At 38.8% G+C, this 25,474-nt stretch overlaps 1 protein-coding gene across 1 annotated transcript in view; it reads left to right on the top strand.

Annotated features, from left to right (window-relative positions):
- The window catches only part of nbeab (neurobeachin b), a 408,640-nt gene that overhangs the window by 316,763 nt on the left and 66,403 nt on the right, over positions 1-25,474 (top strand). Inside the window, exons 40-43 of the mRNA XM_060888097.1 lie at positions 5,954-6,071; positions 6,742-6,844; positions 8,802-8,917; positions 19,095-19,207. Of these exons, the coding sequence (XP_060744080.1) occupies positions 5,954-6,071; positions 6,742-6,844; positions 8,802-8,917; positions 19,095-19,207 (450 nt within the window). The remainder of the gene's footprint in view (positions 1-5,953; positions 6,072-6,741; positions 6,845-8,801; positions 8,918-19,094; positions 19,208-25,474) is intronic.

Below are 25,474 nucleotides of genomic sequence, written 5' to 3'. Positions count from 1 at the left end.
ATTTCCGTTTATGTGTCTGTTTATAACAAGGATTCTACAGATTCTTTCCCTTACATCCATGACTTAAATTAGATCTATGAATTAACTGAGTTTAGTTTAGAAATACCTTTTTTTCTGAAGAATTATACAAAATTTTGTCCATTTATTTATAGACAGAACAACAGAAAATGGATCATTATTTTCTAAATAAATTACCACTTTAAATTCAACCAAATCCAATCCATTTACAGTCAAGCTGTACTGTTATTTATATTTAGCACTGAATCCTGGGATTTGAGCTTCTTCACTTCCTTTCTATTTATTGAACCATAAAAGAAGGTCTGTTTTATCTGAAGATCATTTAGTCATCCAGCAACCACTAAAATCAAATTACACATGGAATATTGTATGCGGAACACATGAATGTGGTATAGTGAAGAAATGAGGGGACAGGAATCAGAATTCTCTCTACTTGTCCACTGAATCTCTTTCCTAGGATAACTCCCTTTCCGCTTAACTCTGTGCTGCCCTCTTTGTGGCAAATCCTGGCTGTTTGAGCAAGGGTCGATAAAGGTGTCAAGGAAAGTCTGATGCCGAAGCATTGTGTGTCTGTGTGTGTGTATGTGTGTGCGCTGAGAGAGTTGAGGGGATTGTTTGTGGTGAAGGGGGTTGATGTTTGATGGAGACGGGGAGCAGGAGGGCTGGAGGATGGAGCGTACTGCAGTGTAATCCAGCTTTAATTGAGCCCTGGAGACTCGCTTGTGCCGGAAAGCATGTCTGCTTCGGCACAGAACGGCGTTCCACGGAGAAATGAGGCAGGTCCAGGCCGGCTGGCAAAAGCCGTCATTCCATCTAAATGAGCAGTGGATGGGTGGTGGGGACGATACAGCCTGCTGGGGACTTCAGAGTTTTATTCTGTTTTTCACTCTTACTGTATAAACTCTATGTCCACTTTCACTTCCACGTCAGGTTTCACTTCATCTCTGCATGCAAGAAGAAAGCTTTCATCTCCGTGCCATCCAATCTGGAATCTGTTTGTGTTCTCAGGATTCAAGTGTGTGTGTGTGTGTCAGAGAATGTACCACTCCAGTCTGAAATGAGTTGTTTTAGAAGAAGGAGGAGGAGGTGGAGATGGAGGTAGAAGAGCAAGCCATGGGGGCAGGAGCTTTATTTTCACCTGTCATGGCGACTCTTGATCCTTTCCCCAGAAGGCCCTGAGGTTCTCTCCGGAGAGTCTCGCTAATGAATCCCTTTCTCAACCTGGTCCTGTGTGTGTATTGATTATTTACAGTCACATCACCCCTGGAGGATCTGAAGAAAGTAGCAGAGCAGTAGAGGGAAACAATAGGCCGACGTGTGCCTCTTTATAGAATAAGGAAGGCCGGCAGGTATTATAGTCATGCCAAGACATTCTTAACAGACACAAGCTCAATGCGCCGTAAAAATGGAAAACGTCATGAGTCATACAGAATATATGTGTATAGGGGTGTAGGTTTCATTAATTGTAAATACAGTGTTTCTTAAGTGTTTTTTCCCTCTCTTTAGTCAGGCATTGTTAGTAAAATGGTTCTGGGTGCCTCGTGTGTTAAGCGGTGTTGTAGACGGCGGCATGGCGGCTGCTCCCGCACAGGGAAGGTCAACCATTTACAGCATTTGGCAGACGCCCTTATCCAGAGCGACGTACATAAGTGCTTAAATCTCTAACATTGAATACATTAATGCTGGCTCACTAAGTTACATACTTAAGATACCAGAAGTTTAAAACATTTGTTCAAAGTTAGAATGAAAAAGTGTCAAAGGTTTTTTTTTTTTTTTTTTTTTTTTTAAATGCGAAAGATAAGGAAAGAAGTGCTAGTTGAAGTGTTTCCTGAATAAGTAGGTCTTCAACCGCCGCTTGAAAATATCCAGTGACTCAGCTGTCCGGACCTCTAGGGGAAGTTCATTCCACCACCTTGGTGCCAGTACAGAGAAGAGTCTTGTACTATACTTGCCTCTTACCCTGAGAGATGGTGGAACCAGTCGAGCAGTGCTGGTAGATCGGAGGGTGTGGGGTGCAGTGCGAGGAGTGATGAGGGCTTTGAGGTAAGAGGGAGCTGGTCCATTTCTGGCTTTGTAGGCCAGCATCAGTGTTTTGAATCTGATGCGTGCAGCTACCGGAAGCCAGTGGAGGGATCGCAGCAGCGGGGTGGTATGTGAGAACTTTGGCAGGTTGAAAACAAGCCGGGCAGCTGCATTTTGGATCATTTACAGAGGACGGATTGCGTTCATAGGTAGACCTGCCAGCAGTGTGTTGCAGTAATCCAGTCTAGAAATGACAAGAGACTGAACAAGTACCTGAGCAGCCTGTGTGGACAGAAATGGCCGAATCCTTCTAATGTTGTAGAGAAGGAACCGACATGAGCGAGTCACATTAGCAACATGAGAGGAAAAGGACAGTTGATTGTCCATGGTTACCGCAAGGTTGCGAGCTGTGGCTGAAGGGGAGATCAGATCGTTGTGCAAGGATATAGCAAGATCATGACCTGGGGATGAATCACCTGGGATGAAGAGCAGCTCAGTTTTGCTAGGATTAAGCTTTAACTGATGAGCAGTCATCCATGATGAAATTTCTGCCAGACATGCAGAGATCCGGTCAGAAGCTGTGGCATCTGCGGGTGGGAAAGAGAAGATAAGTTGTGTATCATCAGCATAGCAGTGGTAAGAGAACCCATGTGAGGAAATAACTTCACCAAGAGAGTGAGTATACAGGGAGAAAAGAAGAGGACCAAGTCAACCCTCTCTCTCCGCAATGGGTGCATGTGTGTGTGAGAGCCCGATGTAATTGTGGAAGAGCTGCTCATGGTTGTAGGAGAGCAGGTTGGGTTCGAGAACATACTGTTGGCCTCCTGTACTGTATGAATAAAGTGATTGTTGTCTTTTTAAAAAGTTAATTGCTGGTTAATGAATTATCGTGGACAGAATATGGGTAAAAGGATCCCATGTTACTCTTAAGCTGATGTCTGCACCAGCCACCAGAATCACCGTTTTCAATGTTCCGCCTTTTGTTTCTAACGACGTTAAAACGATCTCATTAGGGTGCAAAAATGCAGCGCTCACACATGTTCTGTTTTTTAGACGTCAAGTCTACATGTTATAGCTTTACCAGAGCATACATTAGAAGTGTCTTTCCGTGTCTTTCATGAAGATAAGTCCTATATGGTGTACGCAAGTACTGAAAATCTCAGGTGTTTTGAATGCGGAGATTTGGGTCATAAACGCTTCTCGTGCCCGCATAAAGACACGAATTAGGACCCACGACCGTCTTACTCTCATGTTAATGGAAAAAAAACACTGACCATCACATAGAGGACAAAGAAGGGAAAGGTTGTGTGCAGGTGAATGGACCTAGTGAGGAGGTGAGGAGCTGAATGAGGTGAGTGATGTCACAGTGAGTGTGAATGAGGAACAGACTGAATTTACTATTACTAATGTAAATACTGAGAGTGACTGATTGATTCTGCTGGAAAGAGTGAGATGGAGGACGGTGCTGAGGTTATGTGCATGTCTACTGATGCAGTGCAGGCAGGAGTTTCAGAGGAAGAGGGTCGTCTCAGCTTACTGATGATAGCGTGGGAGATAAAGAACAGTGAATAGATGTTACTGAAACTGGAGAAAAAGACTGGTACACGGTGGAAGAAATTAACTCATTTCTTGACCAAACAAAAGGAAAAGCAGGCGTAGACATTCATGATTTTTTTCCTGACCTTGACAAGTTTAGCTCTTCTGTGATGCGGGCATGAAAAGTGTGTAATTATAAAGAACTATCACAACAGAAATGCTTAAAAACATATTACTGCCATAAGACAACGAGGAACTGTCTCAAAAAGAAAGGCTAACGAGAGAGAAAACAAAATAAGTATGTTGGCTCATGTGTGTACTTCCGTTCTATATCATCTCTTCATCTCCACTTTCTTTCTCATGGAGAAACACACGTGGGTGAAAGTTAGCATTTGTTTGATTTCTCCTGTACTTTTGGGCAGGTCTTCCTTTTTTTTTCAGCATGGAAAACAGGTTTCCAAACAGCTGCTGTTCTTACACCATTTCCCGTTTTCAAACTCCTCAAAGTTGAATGCACTTTGGCAAAAGAGATATGGACGGAACGTAAAGATCAGACGCCCAATCTAAAGGACTTGCTACCTCTGACACAGTGGAGATGTGTGGATTGGTGGTAGTTGTTTGCTCTACAATGCTGAGGAATGATGCAGAGAATTTCTGCCAGAGAAGGGTTATGCTTTGATTTAAAACTAAATCAAACTGAACTAAATTGAACTAAATTGTGTCTTACTATGGACACTGAGATGCTTAAGTATATATGGGGTAAAAAGAATTGCATTGTCAGTGACTTATGTGAAACTGCACTGTCTTTGGGTTTTGCATTGATCTTTTGAATTACTTTTTTTTAGGATTTTTATTTATTCATCTCTCTCTCTCTCTCTCTCTCTCTCTCTCTCTCTCTCTCTCTCTCTCTCTCTCTCTCTCTCTCACACATTATCTTCTATCCTGCAGCCTCTGTGCTGTTTAACCTGATTTTAATACATACATTTTTCTAATCATCTTCATACGATCTGCTCAGATAGCAAAGACAAGACAAGATGTCAGACAGAAAAGCTTTCTAACATTTTGTCTTGTGAGTTCTGACAGGATTTTTAACTAACAAATGATCGTACTGCTAAAAACCAGTCAGCTAAGTAACACTTGCTAACCTGACAGAATTGCCAGAATTGAGTACATAAACATTGTAGTACATAAACTTTTGTAATATTCTTTGTTAAATCTAGCCAGCTAGTTAACATGTGCTAAGCAGATTAGGCATTTTATGTATATTTTAGTTCATAATTGTTGCTAAGTGTCTTTGTTGAACCAGGCAAGCTATCTAAGATGAGGTAATCTGAGAGGATTTCTGAGAGGATTTTTTTATTTATAGTAAATGTTAATTTTAATAGGATTTTAGTAATAAATTTAACCAAAATGAGCTTTCTGCTAAGATTTCTGACAGGTGTTTACATAATAATGTTAATAATAGTGTTAATAATGTTTACAATGGCCACTCTTAAAACTATAGGTCTATTTAACCTGGCAAAGTTCTCTAGCTAACTTGCTAGCTAAGTTAAGAGAGAAACTTTTAAGTCATATTTAGTCTATGTATAATTTTCCTGAAAGAAAACTGACCTTATAACTTTGAAAAAATGTTGTCTACTGAAGCTAGATATATAACCTGATGGTAATTCCTAGAAGATTTGTATGTTTTTAAGTGCTTCACTTCAAATCCAGTCATTTGGCTAACACGAGCTAATCTGACATGAGCTAACATGCCATATATCAAGGAGGTTTTTAAAGTTATATGAATATATATTCTCAATTGTCACTGACTAAGCTAACATCTATGAGCTAAGATGAGAGGAATTTAATGTGTATTTTAGTTCATAAATATTAGTAAATGCCTTTTATAAGAGAGAGCTAGCTATGGTGAGCTAATCTGAAAGGATTTCTGTGAGAATTTTAACTAATAAATGTGATAGGCTTTACTGCTGAGTCTAGCTATCTAGCTAATATAAGATGTCTAACATTAACCTGAGAAGAATAATGTAATAATGTTAAAGTAATATGTTCACAATGCTAAGTGCTCAGGATAGACAACTGGCTAACATTAATAACATGAAAAACATTTGTGAGAGGATTTTAAAAGTCAGTTGTTTATATTTTCACATCTTTACTGCTACAACTAGCCAGCTGACTAATGTGAGCTAATCTGACAGGATTCCTGTGTTATAATTAAACGACCACTTTCCCAGGCTGATGCTTTGGGAATGTGAATTGTGGCAGCAGGTAATTAACAGATAGTTGTGATTAGTGTCAATAAAGTAAACAACTCTGATATTTAATACCCAGTGGTGTGACTTTAGCTCACTTTTCTCTGCCTCTTTGTGTTGAGCAGGTGTTGGTGTACTCTGAAGGGCTTCATGGAAAATGGATGTTCAGTGAGATCCGAGCTGTGTTTGCCCGACGCTACCTGCTGCAGAACACCGCACTGGAAGTCTTTATGGCCAACAGAAGTAAATCTTTCACTCTTCTAACAGTACAATAACATACAGAGTCAAAACAGCTATCTATCTATCTATCTATCTATCTATCTATCTATCTATCTATCTATCTATCTATCTATCTATCTATCTATCTAACAAGTAACAAGTCTGTCTTTCTGCCTCTCTCTCTCTCTCTCTCTCTCTCTCTCTCTCTCTGTATGTATGTCTGTGTGACTATCTATCTATCTATCTATCTATCTATCTATCTATCTATCTATCTATCTATCTATCTATCTATCTATCTATCTATCTATCTATGTGTCTGTTTATCTATCTGTTTGCCTGTTTGTCTATCTTGCCTGCTATTTCTCTCGCCGTCTGACTATGTCTATCTGTTTGTCTGTCTGTCTGTTTATCTCTCTTTCTCTATCTCTCTGTTTGTTTATCTATGTTTGTCTGTTTGCCTCTCTTGCCTTCTCTCTCTCTCTCTCTCTCTCTCTCTCTCTCGCTGTATGTATGTCTGTCTGTCTGACTCTGTCTATCTATCTGTTTGTCTGTTTATCTATATATCTCTCTAACTGTCTGTTTATCTATCTGTCTCTCGCGCCTGCTGTCTGTCTGTCTCTCTCTCTCTCTCTCTCTCTCTCTCTCTCTCTCTCTCTCTTTCTCTATCACTCACTCTTTATCTTCTATCCTACAGCCTCTGTGATGTTTAACTTCCCTGACCAGCCCACAGTGAAGAAAGTGGTCTATAGTTTACCTCGTGTAGGTGTCGGTACAAGCTATGGCCTTCCACAAGCCAGGTAGGTCACGTCATCGAACATATATCAAGTAACCTTTTTAAATTCATTTATAATTCAGGTCAGACCAAATGACATGTTTTTACATTTAAAGCGCAGTAAGGCCCAGTTACACACCGAAGAGACTCGAGTGCAGGTTGCAGTGCTGTTATTACAGCCACCTTTATTGTTTATCTGAGTGGGACCTGACCCTGATTACTCTGAACTAGTTCATCTCTCCTCTAGAGTGAGACTCGAGACTGGATCTTTTACAGGAACATTCAGACTTCTCATCTACTGTAGCTCGGCAGCTTGGCAAAACAAATGTATTATATTTCAGAAATAACTTCTAATGTTATATACAAATGCAGTTTGGTGCTTTAACAGTCATGTTGCTAATTTGGTTGAGTTTCTCCACCTCTTCAATTTAAACAAATAAAATGCACATGTTTATAATTAATCCACTCTTTATCTTATATTTTAATTTCCGTAGTAGCAAAACAATATATGTTAGCCATAGACATGTATAGTGGACATTGTATGTGCAAATAAACTCATTTCTTTTTGTCTATAATTACTGATGTAATTAAATTGTATGTAAGGAGATGGTTCCAAGAATAAATCCTAATTATTATTATTTTTTGTTGATAAGCTGCTTTGAGACAATGTTCATTGTTAAAAGTGATATACAAATAAAACTGAATTGAATTGAATTTAGCCTTTAGCACTTTGTAACAATCAATAGGTTTTCCACCACAGGAAAGTCTTCAGGACCAAGTAGGGTAATGGCATGTTGTGGTAAGCTACTGTTATAACTTCTAGAATGAACAATTTTATTATATATTATTAAGCATAGCTAGAAACAGCTAAAAATTGGAATGGAATTGATGTTGAATCTCTCATAATCTGTTTATTCTTAATTGTATGTAGGGTTTAGCATTTTGCTTAGTGTAGCTGCTGTTCAAATAAAATCAAATCTAACAATTTATTTAAATTTTATTCCGCATGTTGCAGTAGTTACAATTAAAAGTAGATTATCATTCTACATTTATTGCTACGTTTACATGAACATCTTTAACCTACACTAATTAAGCTACACGAGTAAAGAAGACATCTGTCCTACAGCAGTGATAAGAGTGGTGTGGTCAGGGCTGAGCCGACCAATCAGTGAGATCTCATAAACAATAATTTCCCAACAAGAACAAATTCCATTTATTACTGAGAAACCACAAAGAGGTGTAGACTACTGTGTTCTAAAGATGTAGGAAAAAATCCCAGCTTTAGCTTTGACTGTTCTAAAGTGCTGACACTGGAGACTCCTTCCATAAACCCAGGAATCCCTGTGATTGAGCCGTTACTATAGATATTCTACAAACCCTGTTGGATTTTTTTTAATCTTGAAGAGATTTTATTTGAATCTTTTGAAACATGTTATGTTCTGCTTCAGTTTTTAGTGACAAAGCGTACCATTGTTACTGAAGGACACTGCAGCTCTGTTCTTTGTGAGAATGAAAAAACAAAGTAAAAAATATAACTATCCATTAATTGAATTAGAAAGGTAAGAATCTAAAAGCTAATTAATTTTAGTCTAATAATGCCTCTAGTTGCTCGATCTGTGTTACATCATTGGGTCTTTTTCCAGCAGCACATGTCTCGGCTTCTCTTCAAACCGACACTATTAGCACTTTTCCCATCTGAAAAGCTGTTCATTCAGTCCTGGCCATGTTTTCATTAATCCCCACATGAAGGCACGGATCAGCCTTGCGTGTCTGAGAGTGTGACTGGGTCTGTTTATGTTCTCTTGTTTCTCTTGGTTCTCTGTGTTTCTTCTGGCAAAACAGTTGCACATTCCTTATTTCTTGAAATTCTTATGTCTTGGAGCCAAAATGCAATGGAGCCAAAGCTAGTGGCAGGAAATGTGGAGGTTTGTGCTTTAGCAGTGTGTAAAAATGTGTGTGTGTGTGTGTGTGTGTTTCCACAGGCGGATTTCTCTGGCCACGTCACGGCAGCTCTTCAAGTCCTCCAATATGACACAGCGCTGGCAGAGACGTGAAATCTCAAACTTCGAGTACCTTATGTTCCTAAATACTATAGCAGGTTGGAGTTTATTACACTCTTCATCTGTCAGTGATCATGAAACAAATAGTGAGGAATTGTTTCATAAGACTGTGGTAAAATGAAATATATAATGTTTGATAAATGCTGTCATTGTGACAAAATAGTTCAAATGAATTTCCCTTTGACTGGAAAATGACTTTATAATTAGAGAAAGCAACACAATTTTAGCTACTGATCACATCGCTGTCATGCTACGCTATTAGCATGTACACCACTGGCACAGATGTTGGAAACAGTACATTTGGAGGTCACCTGTCAGATTATTCTAGAGAAAAAACACTCCAGTTATCCAGCTGGCGAGCTTTGAAGGCCAGTTAAAAATGTTTCCAGGTTCTAATTTGAATAAAAAAAATAGAAATGTAGAGGTTTATTTTACATAAGCCTAGAGTATACTGAATATGATTATGTGAAACCTACATAACCTCATCCTGCTGGCTAACCTCACATTAAAAACAGAGCAAAGGTATAAACCAACTTTTGGTCTTCGTAACACATTCATAAGTTCTAATGAATTGGAAAGTGTCATGATTGTGCTTAATCTGAAAGGAAAAGATAAATAATTACTATAAGTATAATAAATGTTGTCTTGTGAGTTTTAGATTAGAAATAATGTTTTAATATATAATGTGTTATAAAGGCTTCGTAATCATATGTTTATAAAAGTCTACTTTTTTACTGTGCTACACTGACCTACAAAGTCAGGAATCATAACTTTCTAATACAAATTAGGCCAAAGAGTGTTTTAACATAACCTTGAAAAAATCTGCCACTTTGGCTCAGATTGTTAGTCAGATTTCATATTTTTTTTAATATGTATATGAAGTATAGATTGACAGACAGACAGACAGACAGACAGACAGTCAGACAGACAGACAGACAGATAGATAGATAGATAGATAGATAGATAGATAGATAGATAGATAGATAGATAGATAGATATTTCAACACACCATTCAGTCATAATTGTTGTTTTTTAAAAGATTTATTGACAACTTATAAATGTGTTATAAAGGCCCAATAATCATAAATCAGTTTCATGACAGACATAAATGTTTTTGAAGATTGCATCGATACAATGAGCTACAAAAAAAGTCAGATTTCATGACTGTATGATGTAAATCAGGCCATCAAGTGTCTTAACATAGATCTTATTGAAGAAAATAAATAAGCAAATAAGCAAATAAATAAATAAATAAATAAATAAATAAATAAATCTGCCACTTTGACTGAGGTGTTATGCATAAAACAAACAAGATAGATAGATAGATAGATAGATAGATAGATAGATAGATAGATAGATAGAGAACAGCCTGCTTAAATGATGTATTCAGTATCATGATGCACTTTTTAGGATAATAATAACTTGTTAAAACAGGACTCTTCTGGTTATTTATTTTAGAAGCAAAGGCTGATGTCAGGTGTAAAATTTTCCTCTTTTGATTCGGCGAGCTGTTGTTTTTCCCAGAGAGCAGGAGCTGCACATTTTTCTTGATAATTAGTTGCACCAAGCATGAACGTGTGTGTCAGCACAGTGGAGAGGTTCCGTTACAGAGTCTCTAATGTGAACCAACTTCTTTGCTCACTCTCTCTTTTACACCCTCTTTTTGTTTTGACACTGAAAAGTGTCATCACGGCTCGCGCTGCATATTCATGCATATTTATATTTAGCTCTCGTGCTGCTCTGATACATTATTGTCAGCTAATTAGATGTAAGGCGCAATGGGTACAGGGAGAAAATTCATTAAAAATCTGAAGTGGTAATGACCAGGGCTGACAGAGGTGTCAGTGAAACCTGGGCTCACAGACAGGCCCGAGAGGGGGGTGTTAATACAGAGGCTCTCTTCTCCTAATTAAACACAGTTTCACTGTTATTAACATCCTCCGCCCGGGCCTCAGTGCTGTCAGCTCTCTTTTCCTCTCCTCCTCTCCGCTCTGACCCGCTTCTCCGCATGCTTGACCCGAGTAATCAAAGCTCGGCCGAAACGCTCCTCTCACACATTCACCCCGATGAACGAAGGTCACTGGGATTTGGTCAGCATCAGCACTGTGCTGTCTGCTAAATGCCGCTGGAGTTAGTACACACATTAATTGGTTAAGGTCATTGGGCTGAAGAGCAAATTTATGTCTATACGCCAAAGTTAATTTGACGTCAGAAAGCAAGCCAATGACTTTAAACCCTTTGGACTTAGGATACCATACTTTAAATTAAATACGTAAATTCTTTGCTTCATAAAAGACTCATTTATAGCTTAGAAATAATGTTAGAATATATAATGTGTTACAAAGGCCCCGTAATCATAAATTCATAAAAGTCTTTAGAAGTTTACTTTGCTACACTGACCTTAACAGAAAGCAAGCCGATGACTTTAAAACCTTTTGACACAGGAGACTATACATTTTTTGGGTATAATAAATAACATGGATATGAATGGACATGTTTAGCAGCCTGAAAAGTCCCAATAAGGAACCAAAAGAGGTTTTTGTTCAGAAAAGGTTTCCTTTAATCAAAAAGAACTATTAATCCTCTTAAATAGCCCTTTATGAGTCCATTTGTAATTTATAATTCTCACTCTCTCACTCATTTTCTACCGCTTATCCGAACTACCTCGGGTCACGGGGCACCTGTGCCTATCTCAGGCGTCATCGGGCATCAAGGCAGGATACACCCTGGACGGAGTGCCAACCCATCGCAGGGCACACACACACACTCTCATTCACTCACGCAATCACACACTACGGACAATTTTCCAGAGATGCCAATCAACCTACCATGCATGTCTTTGGACCGGGGGAGGATACCGGAGTACCCGGAGGAACCCCCCGAGGCACGGAGAGAACATGCAAACTCCACACACACACAAGGCGGAGGCGGGAATCGAACCCCCAACCCTGGAGGTGTGAGGCGGACGTGCTAACCACTAAGCCACCGTGCCCCCGTAATTTATAATTGCTATCTGTAAAATATTTTGTCTACAGTTTAGTAGTTTTCACGCTGCACACATTCACAGTGTTCGTCTTGATTCTGTCGAACCCTTGTGCAAGTGCGCATAGAGAACACAACATGACCCAACACACACACATATATACAGTATATGTTATAATTGAGTCATTGTTCACAACGTTTGCTACTGTAGGTTTGTCAATGTGTGCTGTCGTTCATGTTTCTCACAGCGTTCATGTTTTGTTTCCATGTTTTAAGTAACCTTCATTTTGTCTTATGTTATGTTGTGTAGTTTCTAATTGTTTTAATTTTGGTTTATAATTATATTTGTTCAAGTCAAGTCATCTTTCGTTATGTTTTTGTCTAATAAACCAAGGTCCATCTTTATCCCTGCTGTTAAATGTACGCCATGACATCGCTAACATGACAATCAGCTTAAACTCACATGCAAGTTACTTTAATTCATGAACAAGTCGCAGTCACGTTCACAGAAATCGCACCACAGTTACAGTGCAACCCGACTCACCTTTACCAGTCTGAACGCTTCCTTAGCGATACGTCAGTGATAAAATCTATATTTTATATAAGACTTTAGCGTCATGAATGTAATCTAATTTAATAAACTTTAGAAGTTATTATATATTTTTAAAAGATTAACTCTTGTTTTCTTAAAAATTAAAATTTTAACTTTAATGAAATCTCAGAAATGACAGTCTGGACCCTCTTTACTTAAATACCTTCTAGTTCTTCAACCTTGTAGCAGGAGATTCGGAGTCGTGGCTATTTTATAACAGTTTGTATCATATATGAAGGTAAGGTTAAGGTTTGATAAGTGATTATTCTTTGTTTTTGAAATCTAATTTGATCAGGATTTAAGATTTTCTATCAATTGCTCTTGATTTGCATTCACAGCTCAGATTAGATTTCTGTTTAACAAAGACAGGAGGTACAAACTAACTATGTATCACAACAACCATAAACACAGCAGGACATAACAAAAAGTGTTCAGTATTGTTAAGAACAAAGCTCAATGCTGATTTTATAATTGGTCGTGTTGATTACTATTACGTAGGTGGGGATAATGCGAAAGGTGACACGTGCTTTCTAATTAAGAGCATGATGAATGGGAATCAATAGGGTTTGATGTGGTAATGAGGTCGGATGCTGTCCTCTTTTTTGGTAGTCTGCATGCATTACGGCAAACGTGGGGTAAATTAAGATCGCACACAATCCAACGTCTATCCTGCACTTTCATGCCATGCCACAAGCTCCAGTTGTGGGTCACACTGTGTAAGAACGTGGAGCAGAATCAGGCGAGTATCAGCTGATTTCATGTTCAGCCTCCAGGACTGACTTACAAAAAATCACCCCATTTATTTAAATACACTAAAGAGAAATGTCTTTCTTTTATTCTTTTATTTTATCTGTTTACATAGGCACAGGTTTTTCCATCATTGTCATAAACATACAGGTGGTTCCAAAATTCAAATGACGTGACGTACAGCTAAGGATGGTGACCCATACTCAGAATTTGTTCTCTGCATTTAACCCATTAAAGTGCACACACACAGCAGTGAACACACACACACACTGTGAACACACACCCGGAGCAGTGGGCAGCCATTTATGCAGTTGGGGGGTTCGGTGCCTTGCTCAAGGGCACCTTAGTTGTGGTATTGCTGGCCCGAGACTCAAACCCACAACCTTAGGGTTAGGAGTCAAACTCTCTAACCATTAGGCTAATTATTCAATAGGGATGGAGAAATATTACACTAATACTGAGAAAGAAACTAATATAAAATATATTATTTTTAATTACATGATATCGAAGTCCATATGAATATCTTGTCGTTAAATATTCAAAACTTTTATAAAGCTGTATATTTTATTTAAACGGTAAAGCATGCACACTCCTTTATGAGTAATATATTTTATGCCAATGTATAAAATGCTCAGCTCTGATTGGTCAGATATCAACGTATAAATTTCTGAGCTCTGATTGGTCAGATATCAAAGTATAAATTTCTCAGCTCTGATTGGTCAGATTTCAAAGTATACAATTCTCAGCCCTGATTGGTCATTTATAAAAGTATAACATTTCCATCTGTAATTGGTCAGATGTTGATTAATTGAATTGTAAGCAGCGGTTATGTTGTTTACTTTATTCTTCTTATTGGCTCAAACCGATCTGGTTCTTCAATTTTCCTCTAATCTCTCTCATCAACACATTTCCACCACCACTCACTCCTTGTTTTTGTTTTTTGCACCATTCTGTGTAATCTTTACAGACTGCTGTGTATGAAATCTCAGGAGATCAGCAGTTTCTGAAATACTCAGTCCAGCTAATCTGATACCAACAACCATGAAAAATGTTAATCATAGAGATCAGACTTTTTCTCCGTTCTGATGTTTGATGTGAAGTCATGTATTGTTTATGTTGCACTGCTGCCATCTGATTAGCTGATTAGATGTAAGAATGTGTAAGTGTTCCTCCTAAACTGCACAGTAAGTGTGTGTGTACAGTATTTATATATCTTTATCTTCAACAGTAGGCTTTTTTTCCCTTTTTTTCAGCTTTTCAGTTATTTCAAATCATTTTGAATCCTATATATGAGATGACTTCAGCGTTTATGAAAAGCCGACTCTCTTCGTAGCTGTGTGTGCGTGTGTGTGTGAGACTTTGGCTTTAAGTGGAAATGTCACACCTGATAAAGACTTTTCCTCTTCACTGAGGAATTAGACGGGATAGAAAGTGAGCGTTTTTACACCTCTGTTTCTGATGCCTGTCTATGCAGCCAGCGCTAGTCGTTTTTGCCGTCTGAAGCTCCTATTTCTAGCGTGAAAGTAAGAGATGAAGAAAGCAGGCAGAGGAGGAGTAGGGAATGAGTGTGTCTGAGAGCGAGAAAGAGAAAAAGACAGGAAGAAGAAGGAAACATAAGGCATTTCCTGTATTTCTCACAGACGTTTCTTTGGACTTTCCATCCGGATGCCAATGATGTACTCCTTCTGTGCGATTGTGTTCTATTGGACTTCCATGAAATTTAAAAAAAGTTGGGAATTAACAAAGGACCAAACAAAGAATTAAGCTGAACTGGTAACCAATAGGACAAAATACATCATAGTAGAAGAGATTTTCTCAGTACGCTTGGTGATGTGGTGCAGCAGATATCGTTCCACTTGTTTCTCATATTCTCCCGTGTCTGTCCGGGTTCTCTCAGGGTTCTCAGGTTTTGCTCCAACTTTCCAAAAACATGCCAATAGGTAGGTGGGTGGGTTATGATCAATTTCCCCACTGAATGTATGAATTTGTGTGTTCATAGTGGTCCAGTGTGTATTCCAGTCCTCATGTCCAGTGTGACCAGTATGGTAAAGTGGTTAAAGAAGATGAACGAATGAATTTTCACAGTATGTTGTATATACTATGATGTTTAACCCCTTCAAAAAGATACAACATAAATTAATTAATAAATAGACAAAGATGAGAAAAAGGGGAGTAAACATCAAAAAAGTTATCAAATTTTAATTAAATAAAATGTAAAATGAAATTATTAGTGAATATTTATTCAGCTACTGTTTACTATATAAATTTGTGTAGATGTTATTATATAATTGGGGAACTAGTTTTAAATGATTACATTTTATTCATTCATTCATTTTCTACCGCTTATCCGAACTACCTCGGGTCACGGGGAGCCTGTGCCTATCTCAGGGGTCATCGGGCATCAAGGCAGGATACACCCTGGACGGAGTGCCAACCCATCGCAGGGCACACACACACTCTTATTCACTCACGCACTACGGACATTTTTCCAGAGATGCCAATCAACCTACCATGCATGTCTTTGGACCGGGGGAGGAAACCTTAGTACCCGGAGGAAACCCCCGAGGCACGGGGAGAACATGCAAACTCCACACACACAAGGCGGAGGTGGGAATCGAACCCCCAAACCTGGAGGTGTGAAGCGAACGTGCTAACCACTAAGCCACCGTGCCCCCTTATTACATTTTAATTGAAAGTTAACATTCTTACTGTTAATTTATTGATAAGACATTAAAAGTGAAAATATTTGTTATTATTGCATTTAAATGTCTTAATTAAATGCATGTCATGAAGCAGACACAGATGGTACAGTAGGATGCAAGTGCAGAGTGTTTATTTTTTAAAAAAAAGTAAAAACTGAACAGGAAAAAACAGGAACAGTGAAAAATCCAAAATCATCAGACAATCTTCAGGTCAGAACAAGCACAGGTTAACAAGGATTAGGCAAAGTCAAAGTTCAAAAGAAAGGAATTAAAAAAAAAATAAATAAATAAAAACATCAGTTAAAACCCATTGTCACTTATAAACAGGCTTAGTGATGTGACAGACTAATACCCCTTTTCCACCGGAAAGAACCGAGAGCTAGCTGGTTCAGAGCTAGCACTGGTGCTGGTTCAAAGTTGGTTCCACTGGGAACCTTCTAAGAACAGGTTTGGCTTTCCACTGGTTAGAGAGCCGTCACAGAGCCGAGTCTGACGTCACTGTATACGTGTCACGTTACACAGCAACGTTAGCGCAGCAGCGGCAAACACAAACACATCAACAATGGCGGATGTTGCTTTACTGTTAATGCTCATGGCTTTGTGAACCTACATTGGCATCCAAACGCGGCGAATCCAACGTGTACGTGCAGCTCCATGTAATCTGTATAAACGGAGGTTGTAATCGAGAAAGTGCATAACGTCATTTTATCATTAACACAGAAAAAGTTAGCCTTAGCATGTAGCTACTTACTATCATGTGTGCTGATAACTGATCATATTGCGGTAAAGTAAAAGTGTATTAACATCGGTATACTTAAGGTACATTATCAAATGCGCTAACAGTAACCCCGCAGAAGCAGTTCTTAAGTCTAGACCAGCAACGTTTTGGTGCTACTTAAGAACCACTTTTCCTGGTTCAGAGCCGGTGCTTTGGCTGTCGAAAAAGAAAGAACTGGTTCTAAATTAGGCTCCGAACCAGCACTCAAACTGCCTCGGTGGAAAAAAAAAACATCAGTAAAAACCCAGTGTCACTTATAAACATGCTTAGTGATGTGACAGACTAAAGGAACTAAGCATATAACTCACAATGAGGGCCTGAAACCAAGGCGCTTATAGAGTGCAAAGCAAAACACATCATTAAACACATGTGATCAAAATCCAAACCCTGGTATATTTGCGTGTAGGAGTGCTGCTGTTTCTTTGGGGCAGTCGTGGACCAAGTGTTTAAGGCTCTGGGTTATTGATAGGAGGATTGGGGTTTAAGCCCCAGTACTGCCAAGCTGCCACTGTTGGACCTTTGAATAAGGCCCTTAACCCTCACTGCTCCAGGGTCACTGTATCATTTCTGACCCTTTGCTCTGCCCCCAACCTCCAAAGTTGAGATATGTGAAGAACGAATTTCTGTACTTTGTTTATATGATATAAATATATATATATATATATATATACTTTATTCTGGTTGCTGGGAGTCGGCGTCTGTGAAGGCCAGGTTTTCTACATGTGATATTTACATCTTTCCAAGAAAACAGAATAATAAAAACATTTACCAATCATCTTATTCAAAAAATGCCCCCCTACTCCCCCATGTTCATGTTCCCATCTTGAGCATCAATGAATGTTTGCAACTTGTGTAATAGCTATGAGTGTACGAGTCTCTCGGCTGCCCCCAGTGTGAAATGATGGATCTCAGCATCATAAGCCATGTTCACACTGCAAGTCTTAATGCTCAATTCGGATATTTTGCTCAGATCTGATTTTTTTTGTTTGGCTGTTCACATTACCTTTTAAAATGTGGCCTATATCAGATACCAGTGTGAACTGTTTGCTATTTCGAACTGACCCGCATGCGCAAACGAACAATAACAATGACGTCACACGCAGCACGCCGTTGCGCTAAAAAGTTGGCGAGGTTATGGAGGAAGTATTGTATCATCTGGTGCAAGCAAACATATCATATAATGCTATAATGTGATGTATTCAATGCAAACATAATTGTGACGAATGTCTGTAGATTGATGTAAAAGTCGCATCAAATCCGCCTTGGCTGTTCACACTGCGGCCACATTGAAAAAAATCAGATTTGGGTCTGATTCAGGACCACATATGGAAGGTTTGAGTGTTCACACTACTCCTGAAGAAGTCTGACCTGGTCACTTGACCCCAAAAAAATCGGATTTGGGCCACTTTTACCTGCAGTGTGAACGTGGCCATATAAAGTCTGATGGAAAGGGGGTGGATATTCAGAAAATGCTAGAAAACCAAGTAATGTGTGAGATCTGAAGGATTTTTTTATTTCATTTTTAAAATGGGCAGTTTAATTTCTCAGGACAAATAAAGGACTGTCTATGATAAACGGTAACAAGAAACAGGATGAAGAATCAGGCATGTGTAAACTTTTAAACTGGTTCGTTTGTGGAACTTTTTCTGAATCTCTCTTTCTTTTTTCTCTTGTAAGTCTCTGTATTTCTGTATATCTGATTGATAGCTTTCACTGTTGATAATAATGTCCCCTAACACTTATTAAACACTTATTTATCTTCCTCTCCAGCTCGGCACAGCTCGGTGAAAGGTCAATATTTTCTGTTTCACGTCCCGTGAGCGCTGAATCCTAATGACTTTGAGCTCAGTAGCAAACCACATGTGCGCTGGAGCTTCTTTCGATTGTGGACGGGGACTTTTATGCATGCTAATAAAAATAACAGCTATAATTTTACATTTAATAAAAAAAACACTTACTGTAATATTTTGTTTGCAAAACACCATTAAAATCAATAGAGTTTTTGGCCAGAATTCCACTATAATTCAATGTCTACCATACGGTGTGGGTGAAGTCTACTAAAATTTGTCTGAAACACATGAAGCTTGCCAATTTAATTATTATCCAATTTGCCAATTATTAATAATTAACACCCATACATTAGCTCAGATTACTCTGATTGGCCAGAGAGAGACAGCATGAAATCTCAAACCAAAATAGTACAACCATGGAGTATATCATCTCCATATGATATAGCTTTTTCAATTCTAACCAAGAGCATGAAATTACCCTTTAACATATTTCTGTTTTGTAGCTAGAAGGAATAGAAATATATGAATATTTCACCCCAGAAAAGTTTACAGGGGGGTGTAAACTTTTCCACTCCATGATATATTAAATATTTATCCCTTTCTGTGATTTTTTTTTTGTGCTAGGACGGACGTACAACGACCTGAACCAATATCCCGTCTTCCCTTGGGTTCTCACCAACTATGAGTCGGAGGAGCTGGACCTCACACTGCCTGGCAACTTCCGAGATCTGTCTAAGGTACAAATTAAATACATGCTGCTGTGCAAGTATCTAATAGATCATCACTTTCTGTAACCCATCATAAGGAGGTGGAGGATCTTTCTGCCCATTGGATGTGATTAATGGTTTAAAAACCTGCATAAATTTTTAGCGCCGCTGTAGATTTACAGCATCCTCTGGAATGTCTATAGTTTCCCTAAGGAGCTGAATTTTTTATTTTTTTTCATATCTACCTGACATTAACATTCTATTAAGTGTACACGTCGCTTTGTTGGCAACCCGCTATCGACTTTCCGTAGATCGTAAAAATGATCTGCGTACCAAAGCACACGTTATGCAATTTTAAATCATAACCTAAGTGGTTCTTCAAACAAAGGAAGGCTTGTTTAATTCCAACTCAAACCGACGTCTATCTTATTGATGACCTCTGCACGTACACTCGGATCGGTCCATAATTCCGCTCCTTCTCCGCATGAGTGTGGCTGGAATCGGAATTTTCCCTCCATTAAACTAATCGCTTAAATAGGCAAGATGGACCCGAGGCAGGTCATAACTGAAGAAAAAGCAAAGCGAACCAAACCAAACCATATGGAAATAAACCGTCTGAAGGCAATGCACTGTAGCATTAATGAGCTAGGAGGAAAACCAAAGCCATTTGTTTGGAGGAAACCCGAAAGTCAGAGGCGAGTGAGCGTTATTCTAGAGATTTTGCATCTTTAACAAGATTTAATAAGATATTTTCCATGTTTTTTTTCTTTGTTTTTTTTTTTTTTTGTGTACCCATACTGTATCTTAACAAGATTGCACCAAGTAAAATGAGACACTCTCTCTCACTCATCTTCTACCGCTTATCCGAACTACCTCGGGTCACGGGGAGCCTGTGCCTAGCTCAGGCGTCATCGGGCATCAAGGCAGGATACACCCTGGACGGAGTGCCAACCCATTGCAGGGCACACACACTCTCATGCAATCACACACTACGGACAATTTTCCAGAGATGCCAATCAACCTACCATGCATGTCTTTGGACCGGGGGAGGAAACCGGAGTACCCGGAGGAAACCCCCTAGGCACAGGGAGAACATGCAAACTCCACAAACACAAGGAGGAGGCGGGAATCGAACCCCGAACCTGGCGGTGTGAGGTGAACGTGCTAACCACTAAGCCACCGTGTCCCCTAAAATGAGACAAATGACATAAAATTATCCAACTGCATTAAATGGAAGAGAGGAAAAAAAAAACACTAATCATGTTTGGATGTTGTTCTGGACATGTTTCCACCCACACATCACTCATAACCAGGAGCACATGACTACAAACAGATCTCTAGTATTGTAGAGAGAGAAAAAAAAATTTCAAGCTGTGTTAAAGTAGTTGAACAGAATTATTGGCACCCTTTGATTATATACGTGCTGGTTGATATATGATATGATATTTTTTTTTATATATGATGAAATAAATGAATAAACTTAATATGTCATAACGATCGAACTGGAGTAAATGATTTTCTTTTAATAATCGAATTACTAAAATGGATTTAATAAACACTAAATGTGAAATATCACACATACCAACTGTCTATGGACAAAAGACAGAATCTAAGAGCTTTCAGTTTGTGTATTTGATATAAAATGGATTTATAATGAGTAGTTAAAAACAGCATGAAACACAAACCCGGGCTGTAATAAAAAAAAATTTAAAAAGTGTAAGAGAACTGAAGAATATATTTAAGATATTTAAGCTGAAAGCAATTAAAGTACAGATTGACAGATTGATGGGTGCCAATATTTATGGAAGTGACTGTACTGTAGATGTAATATATAGAGCTAAAAAAAAAGTAGGGGTTTAATACGCCTGCATATTACTGGATTACATAAGACTGAATTGAGTTAATATACTTTCTTTCTTTCTTTCTTTCTTTCTTTCTTTCTTTCTTTCTTTCTTTCTTTCTTTCTTTCTTTCTTTCTTTCTTTCTTTCTCACAGTTGTTCAAGTTCTGTCTTTTTCTCATTCATTCTCACTAGTCACATTTTCACAGTTAACAAACTCACTGACCTGGAAACAACTGCATTCCTCTCTCTCTCTCTCTCTCTCTCTCTCTCTCTCTCTCTCTCTCTCTCTCTCTCTCTCTCTCTCTCTCTCTCGCTCTCTTTCTCTATTAATGTATATGTATATATTAATATGTATTTCTGTCTTCATACATTCCTGATTTCTGTCTATTTCGCTCTCTTTATCCCTCTCGCCCTTTCTTTCTCTGTCTATCTTTCTCTATTATCCTTCTGTCTTTCTTTCTAACTGCCTCTCTCTGTCCTGATTCTAGGTTCCTTGTACTCCTTTGTGCTCTCTCTCTCTCTCTCTCTCTCTCTCTCTCTCTCTCTCTCTCTCTCTCTCTCTCTCTTTCTTTATATTTCTTTTTCTTGATATCTCTGTCCCTTTTCTCCCAATTTCTCTGTCTTTCTTCATTCTGGTATCTCTGTGTCTCTCTATTTTTGTCTGTTTCTCTTTCTGTCTCTGTCTCTCAACCAGTCTTGCTCTCTCTCTTTCAGATATTTTACTATATCTCACTTATTTCTTCTTCTCTCTCATTCTCTCTCTCTCTCTTTCTTTCTCTCTCTCTCTCTCTCTCTATTAATGTATATGTATATATTAATATATATTTCTGTCTTCATACATTCCTGATTTCTGTCTATTTCGCTCTCTTTATCCCTCTCGCCCTTTCTTTCTCTGTCTATCTTTCTGTCTTGCTCTCTCTCTTTCAGATATTTTACTATATCTCACTTATTTCTTCTCTCTCTCTCTTTCTTTCTCTCTCTGTCTCGTTTTTCTCTTTCTGTCTTTCTCTCTCTTTGCATACAGAAAAATGAGCAACTGACTTTTTAACTGATATCAGAGAGAAAATAACAAATAAAACAATTCTATTGATCTTTAATCTGCCCTTGGATCTAGTATAGAAAAGCAGAGGAGAGCTGAGAGAAGCAGGTCGTTGGAGGAGGACACTGATGCATTATAATGTGACATCCTCACTGTGCTCTTTGGCAGCATGAGCTGCCTTCATTATCAGGACCTTGCTCAAGCTGCAGGCCTCCTGAAGCTTGTCCTTGACTAGCTGAGGCTTCACACCTCCAAAAGTTTGCTGTTAGAGGAGCACATTCACTTCCTGCTACTTCTTAGTAGTACGTGACTCACCGAGACCCCCGAGCGAGACACGTCACTCCGACCCTGACGTCAAAAATCAAAGCCGGAGCTAGGAAGTGATGTTTGAGCGTGTTTTTTTTTTTTTTTAAATCCCTGGATAAAATCAAACCCCGACGCTTACAGCTGAGAATCAAACCCCCAACGCTGGTGTTTAGTAACAGACTCATGATCACCGCACTGTTCCAGTACACATGCTTTAATCTTCTGCTTTATGTTAATACTCCACCAATCGATCACGCTCGCTCTACATCATTTGATCTAGTCATTAGAAATGTTTTTAAATTCAGTTTTTTATATAAGCACAAAATCCGGGGCGCGGTGGCTTAGTGGTTAGCACGTTCGCCTCACACCTCCAGGGTTGGGGGTTTGATTCCCGCCTCCACCTTGTGTGTGTGGAGTTTGCATGTTCTCCCCGTGCCTCGGGGGTTTCCTCCGGGTACTCCGGTTTCCTCCCCCGGTCCAAAGACATGCATGGTAGGTTGATTGGCATCTCTGGAAAATTGTCTGTAGTGTGTGATTGCGTGAGTGAATGAGTGTGTGTGTGTGTGTGCCCTGTGATGGGTTGGCACTCCGTCCAGGGTGTATCCTGCCTTGATGCCCAATGACACCTGAGATAGGCACAGGCTCCCCGTGACCTGAGGTAGTTCGGATAAGCGGTAGAAGATGAATGAATGAATGAATGAATGAATTAATTTAAGCACAAAATCCATGACATATTCCTTTTTCTCAGTATATTAATGATGCAGAGGAATGTGCACATGTCTGTAAATAAATGAGAAAGAATGACATCCTGATCATGATGGAAATCAGCGTTTGGGTTTATTTTAAGAATGACGTGTTTTTTTATACACCTTTATATCACAGAAAGAATCAGTTCTCATAATCGCAGTGATATAAACCTGACATTTGCCCTTATATCTGTGATGATCCGCCAACAAGAATTAAGAAATTAAGGAATTGTTTGTATTTGACGTGAATTTAAATTGCATTTTGTCCAGAAAAAGAAAATCACTTGTTGCAGAGATCCAGAAAAAAATTATTAAATAAAAAATTTTATTTATTTTTTATTCAAATAATATTCAAGAAAAAGTCATTGGTACTATAAAATAAACGTTTTTCAAAAATCTTTTTTTAATTAGTTTCTCTACCAATCATGTGTCTGTTGTAATTTAGCAACAGGTTTGTGTGCAGCATTATTTATTATTATTATTTTTATTTTTTTTACTTTGAAGTAATTCCAAATGATGTATGATATGATTTTGGGAGTTTTATTAAACATTAATAGCTGGAATTAAGTGATTACTTCTTTCAGTCTGATTAGATTGTCTTTTCCTTCACAATATCTACACGAAGGCACGGAGCATTTAAATACACATAAAACATAAAATACGTAAGATAAATACACATAATAACATAAAAAAAGATCTTAAATCCCTTGTTATTATGTGCTATAAGCAAGCATTAGGCATTTGTTAAAGGGGAAGGCTTGAACACGTGGAGACGTTATTGAGTAGTCTCAACAGGAAACATGGGACACACACCCAAAAAAACCAACGACATAATAATAAAAAAGCTTCAATCTCTGGTTGTGAGGAGGTATTAAGCATTTTAGTATTCAGCATATACTCTTAAAGGGATGGGTGGGACGACATAAATTAAAAGATGATAGTTTATTTCAGTTTAATACATAGAATATTTATTCCCTGGTAGAAATCTGGTGTTATATTTTTCCAGAAATAGAACTAAATTGCTTAACTATTGGACAGTTACATATTTGTAAATGTAACACACACTTACAGTATTAATGATCCCCACATGTCACTTTCCTATCAGTTACTTCCTATTGTTGTGTGTATTCTGGACAGGACAGTAATACATGCTGAAGTTGCGTTATGCAAATACTTGCCTTGGGAATGCGAGCTCATTCAAAAGCTCCGTCTTTCAAAACACTTCACGTGCCATTCTCCCGGACCTGTCATGCCAACGGGCTCGCCGTGAGCCTCCATAACTCGCCCAGCAGGAAACAGCTGCCAGTCACCTAGCTGAAAATGTCCCCGAGGGCCTGCGTGATGAGCAGCTTCGTGCTACTGAAGCGTCCTGCCACTGAAGCGTACCTTAATTCCCCTCCTACCACACCCACAACACACACCTGTACTCAGCTAGTGGAGCAGGGTGACTCAGAACCCAGGTCCGGTTGTTTATGGGCTCCAGGCGAAGGCTTGCTTGTTTCTGCGTGACAACGGCGTTCAGCGCGAGATGGATTTACTGGAATCTAATGATTATTTCATTTTTTGACAGACAGGGAGCCAACAGAGAAGAGAAAATCCTCAGCTCGCAGCTGTTAATTAGCGCATGCTAATGCTCGCCAATCAGACCCCGGCGTTGCAGTGCCGTCTTCCCAGCGTTCTCTGTTATTCGAATTCTTTTGTGTGGCTTTGACAGGAAATTAGATGACTTGTCTCGGCTTGAACTTTTCATGAACATGTGCGTAGGAAAGTGGAGGAGGGACAGCAGACATAATTATCTCAGCTGTACAAGTCCGCTTGCTAGGAACTTTCATTGTGAAAGGCTTACTTTATCCCAAAAACTATTACAATATTTTTATTAGCATTGTATTCGGCATAGTTTAGGTCTAAAGTTTCCTTAAACCTGGCCTTTAATTTTTCATTCAAAGAATCCCCAGAAGATATTTTTTCATTCGTTCGACTATACACCAAAGCAATTTGCTAGTAACACATCGAACTTTTTCACCCTTCATAATTTCCAAGCTAAAAGAAGTCCATTCCTGTTATCACTTGCGCTTGAGCTGCACCACTTTCTATTTTGTTCTTTCTCTTGAAGTTACCAGGAGTTGTGCTAATTTAGAAGTCATCTTAAGCTTCATGCCAGTGTATATATCATATCTTTTATGCTAGTTTAGGCATGAGCTCATTTAATGCTACGTTTATTCCATGAACATGCTCTGTTCATGTTTTGTTTTAGTTTAGAGGTCATCTTGTTTTATGCTAATTTAGATGTTATAGCTTTTATGCTGGGGACACGGTGGCTTAGTGGTTAGCAGTTTGCCTCACACCTCCAGGGTTGGGGGTTCG

The sequence above is a fragment of the Tachysurus vachellii genome, chromosome 15 (genome assembly GCF_030014155.1).
Source record: "Tachysurus vachellii isolate PV-2020 chromosome 15, HZAU_Pvac_v1, whole genome shotgun sequence".
NCBI lineage: Eukaryota > Metazoa > Chordata > Actinopteri > Siluriformes > Bagridae > Tachysurus > Tachysurus vachellii.
The sequence above is the reverse complement of the archived record's forward strand: the minus strand, read 5'-3'. Positions and strand labels throughout refer to the sequence as shown.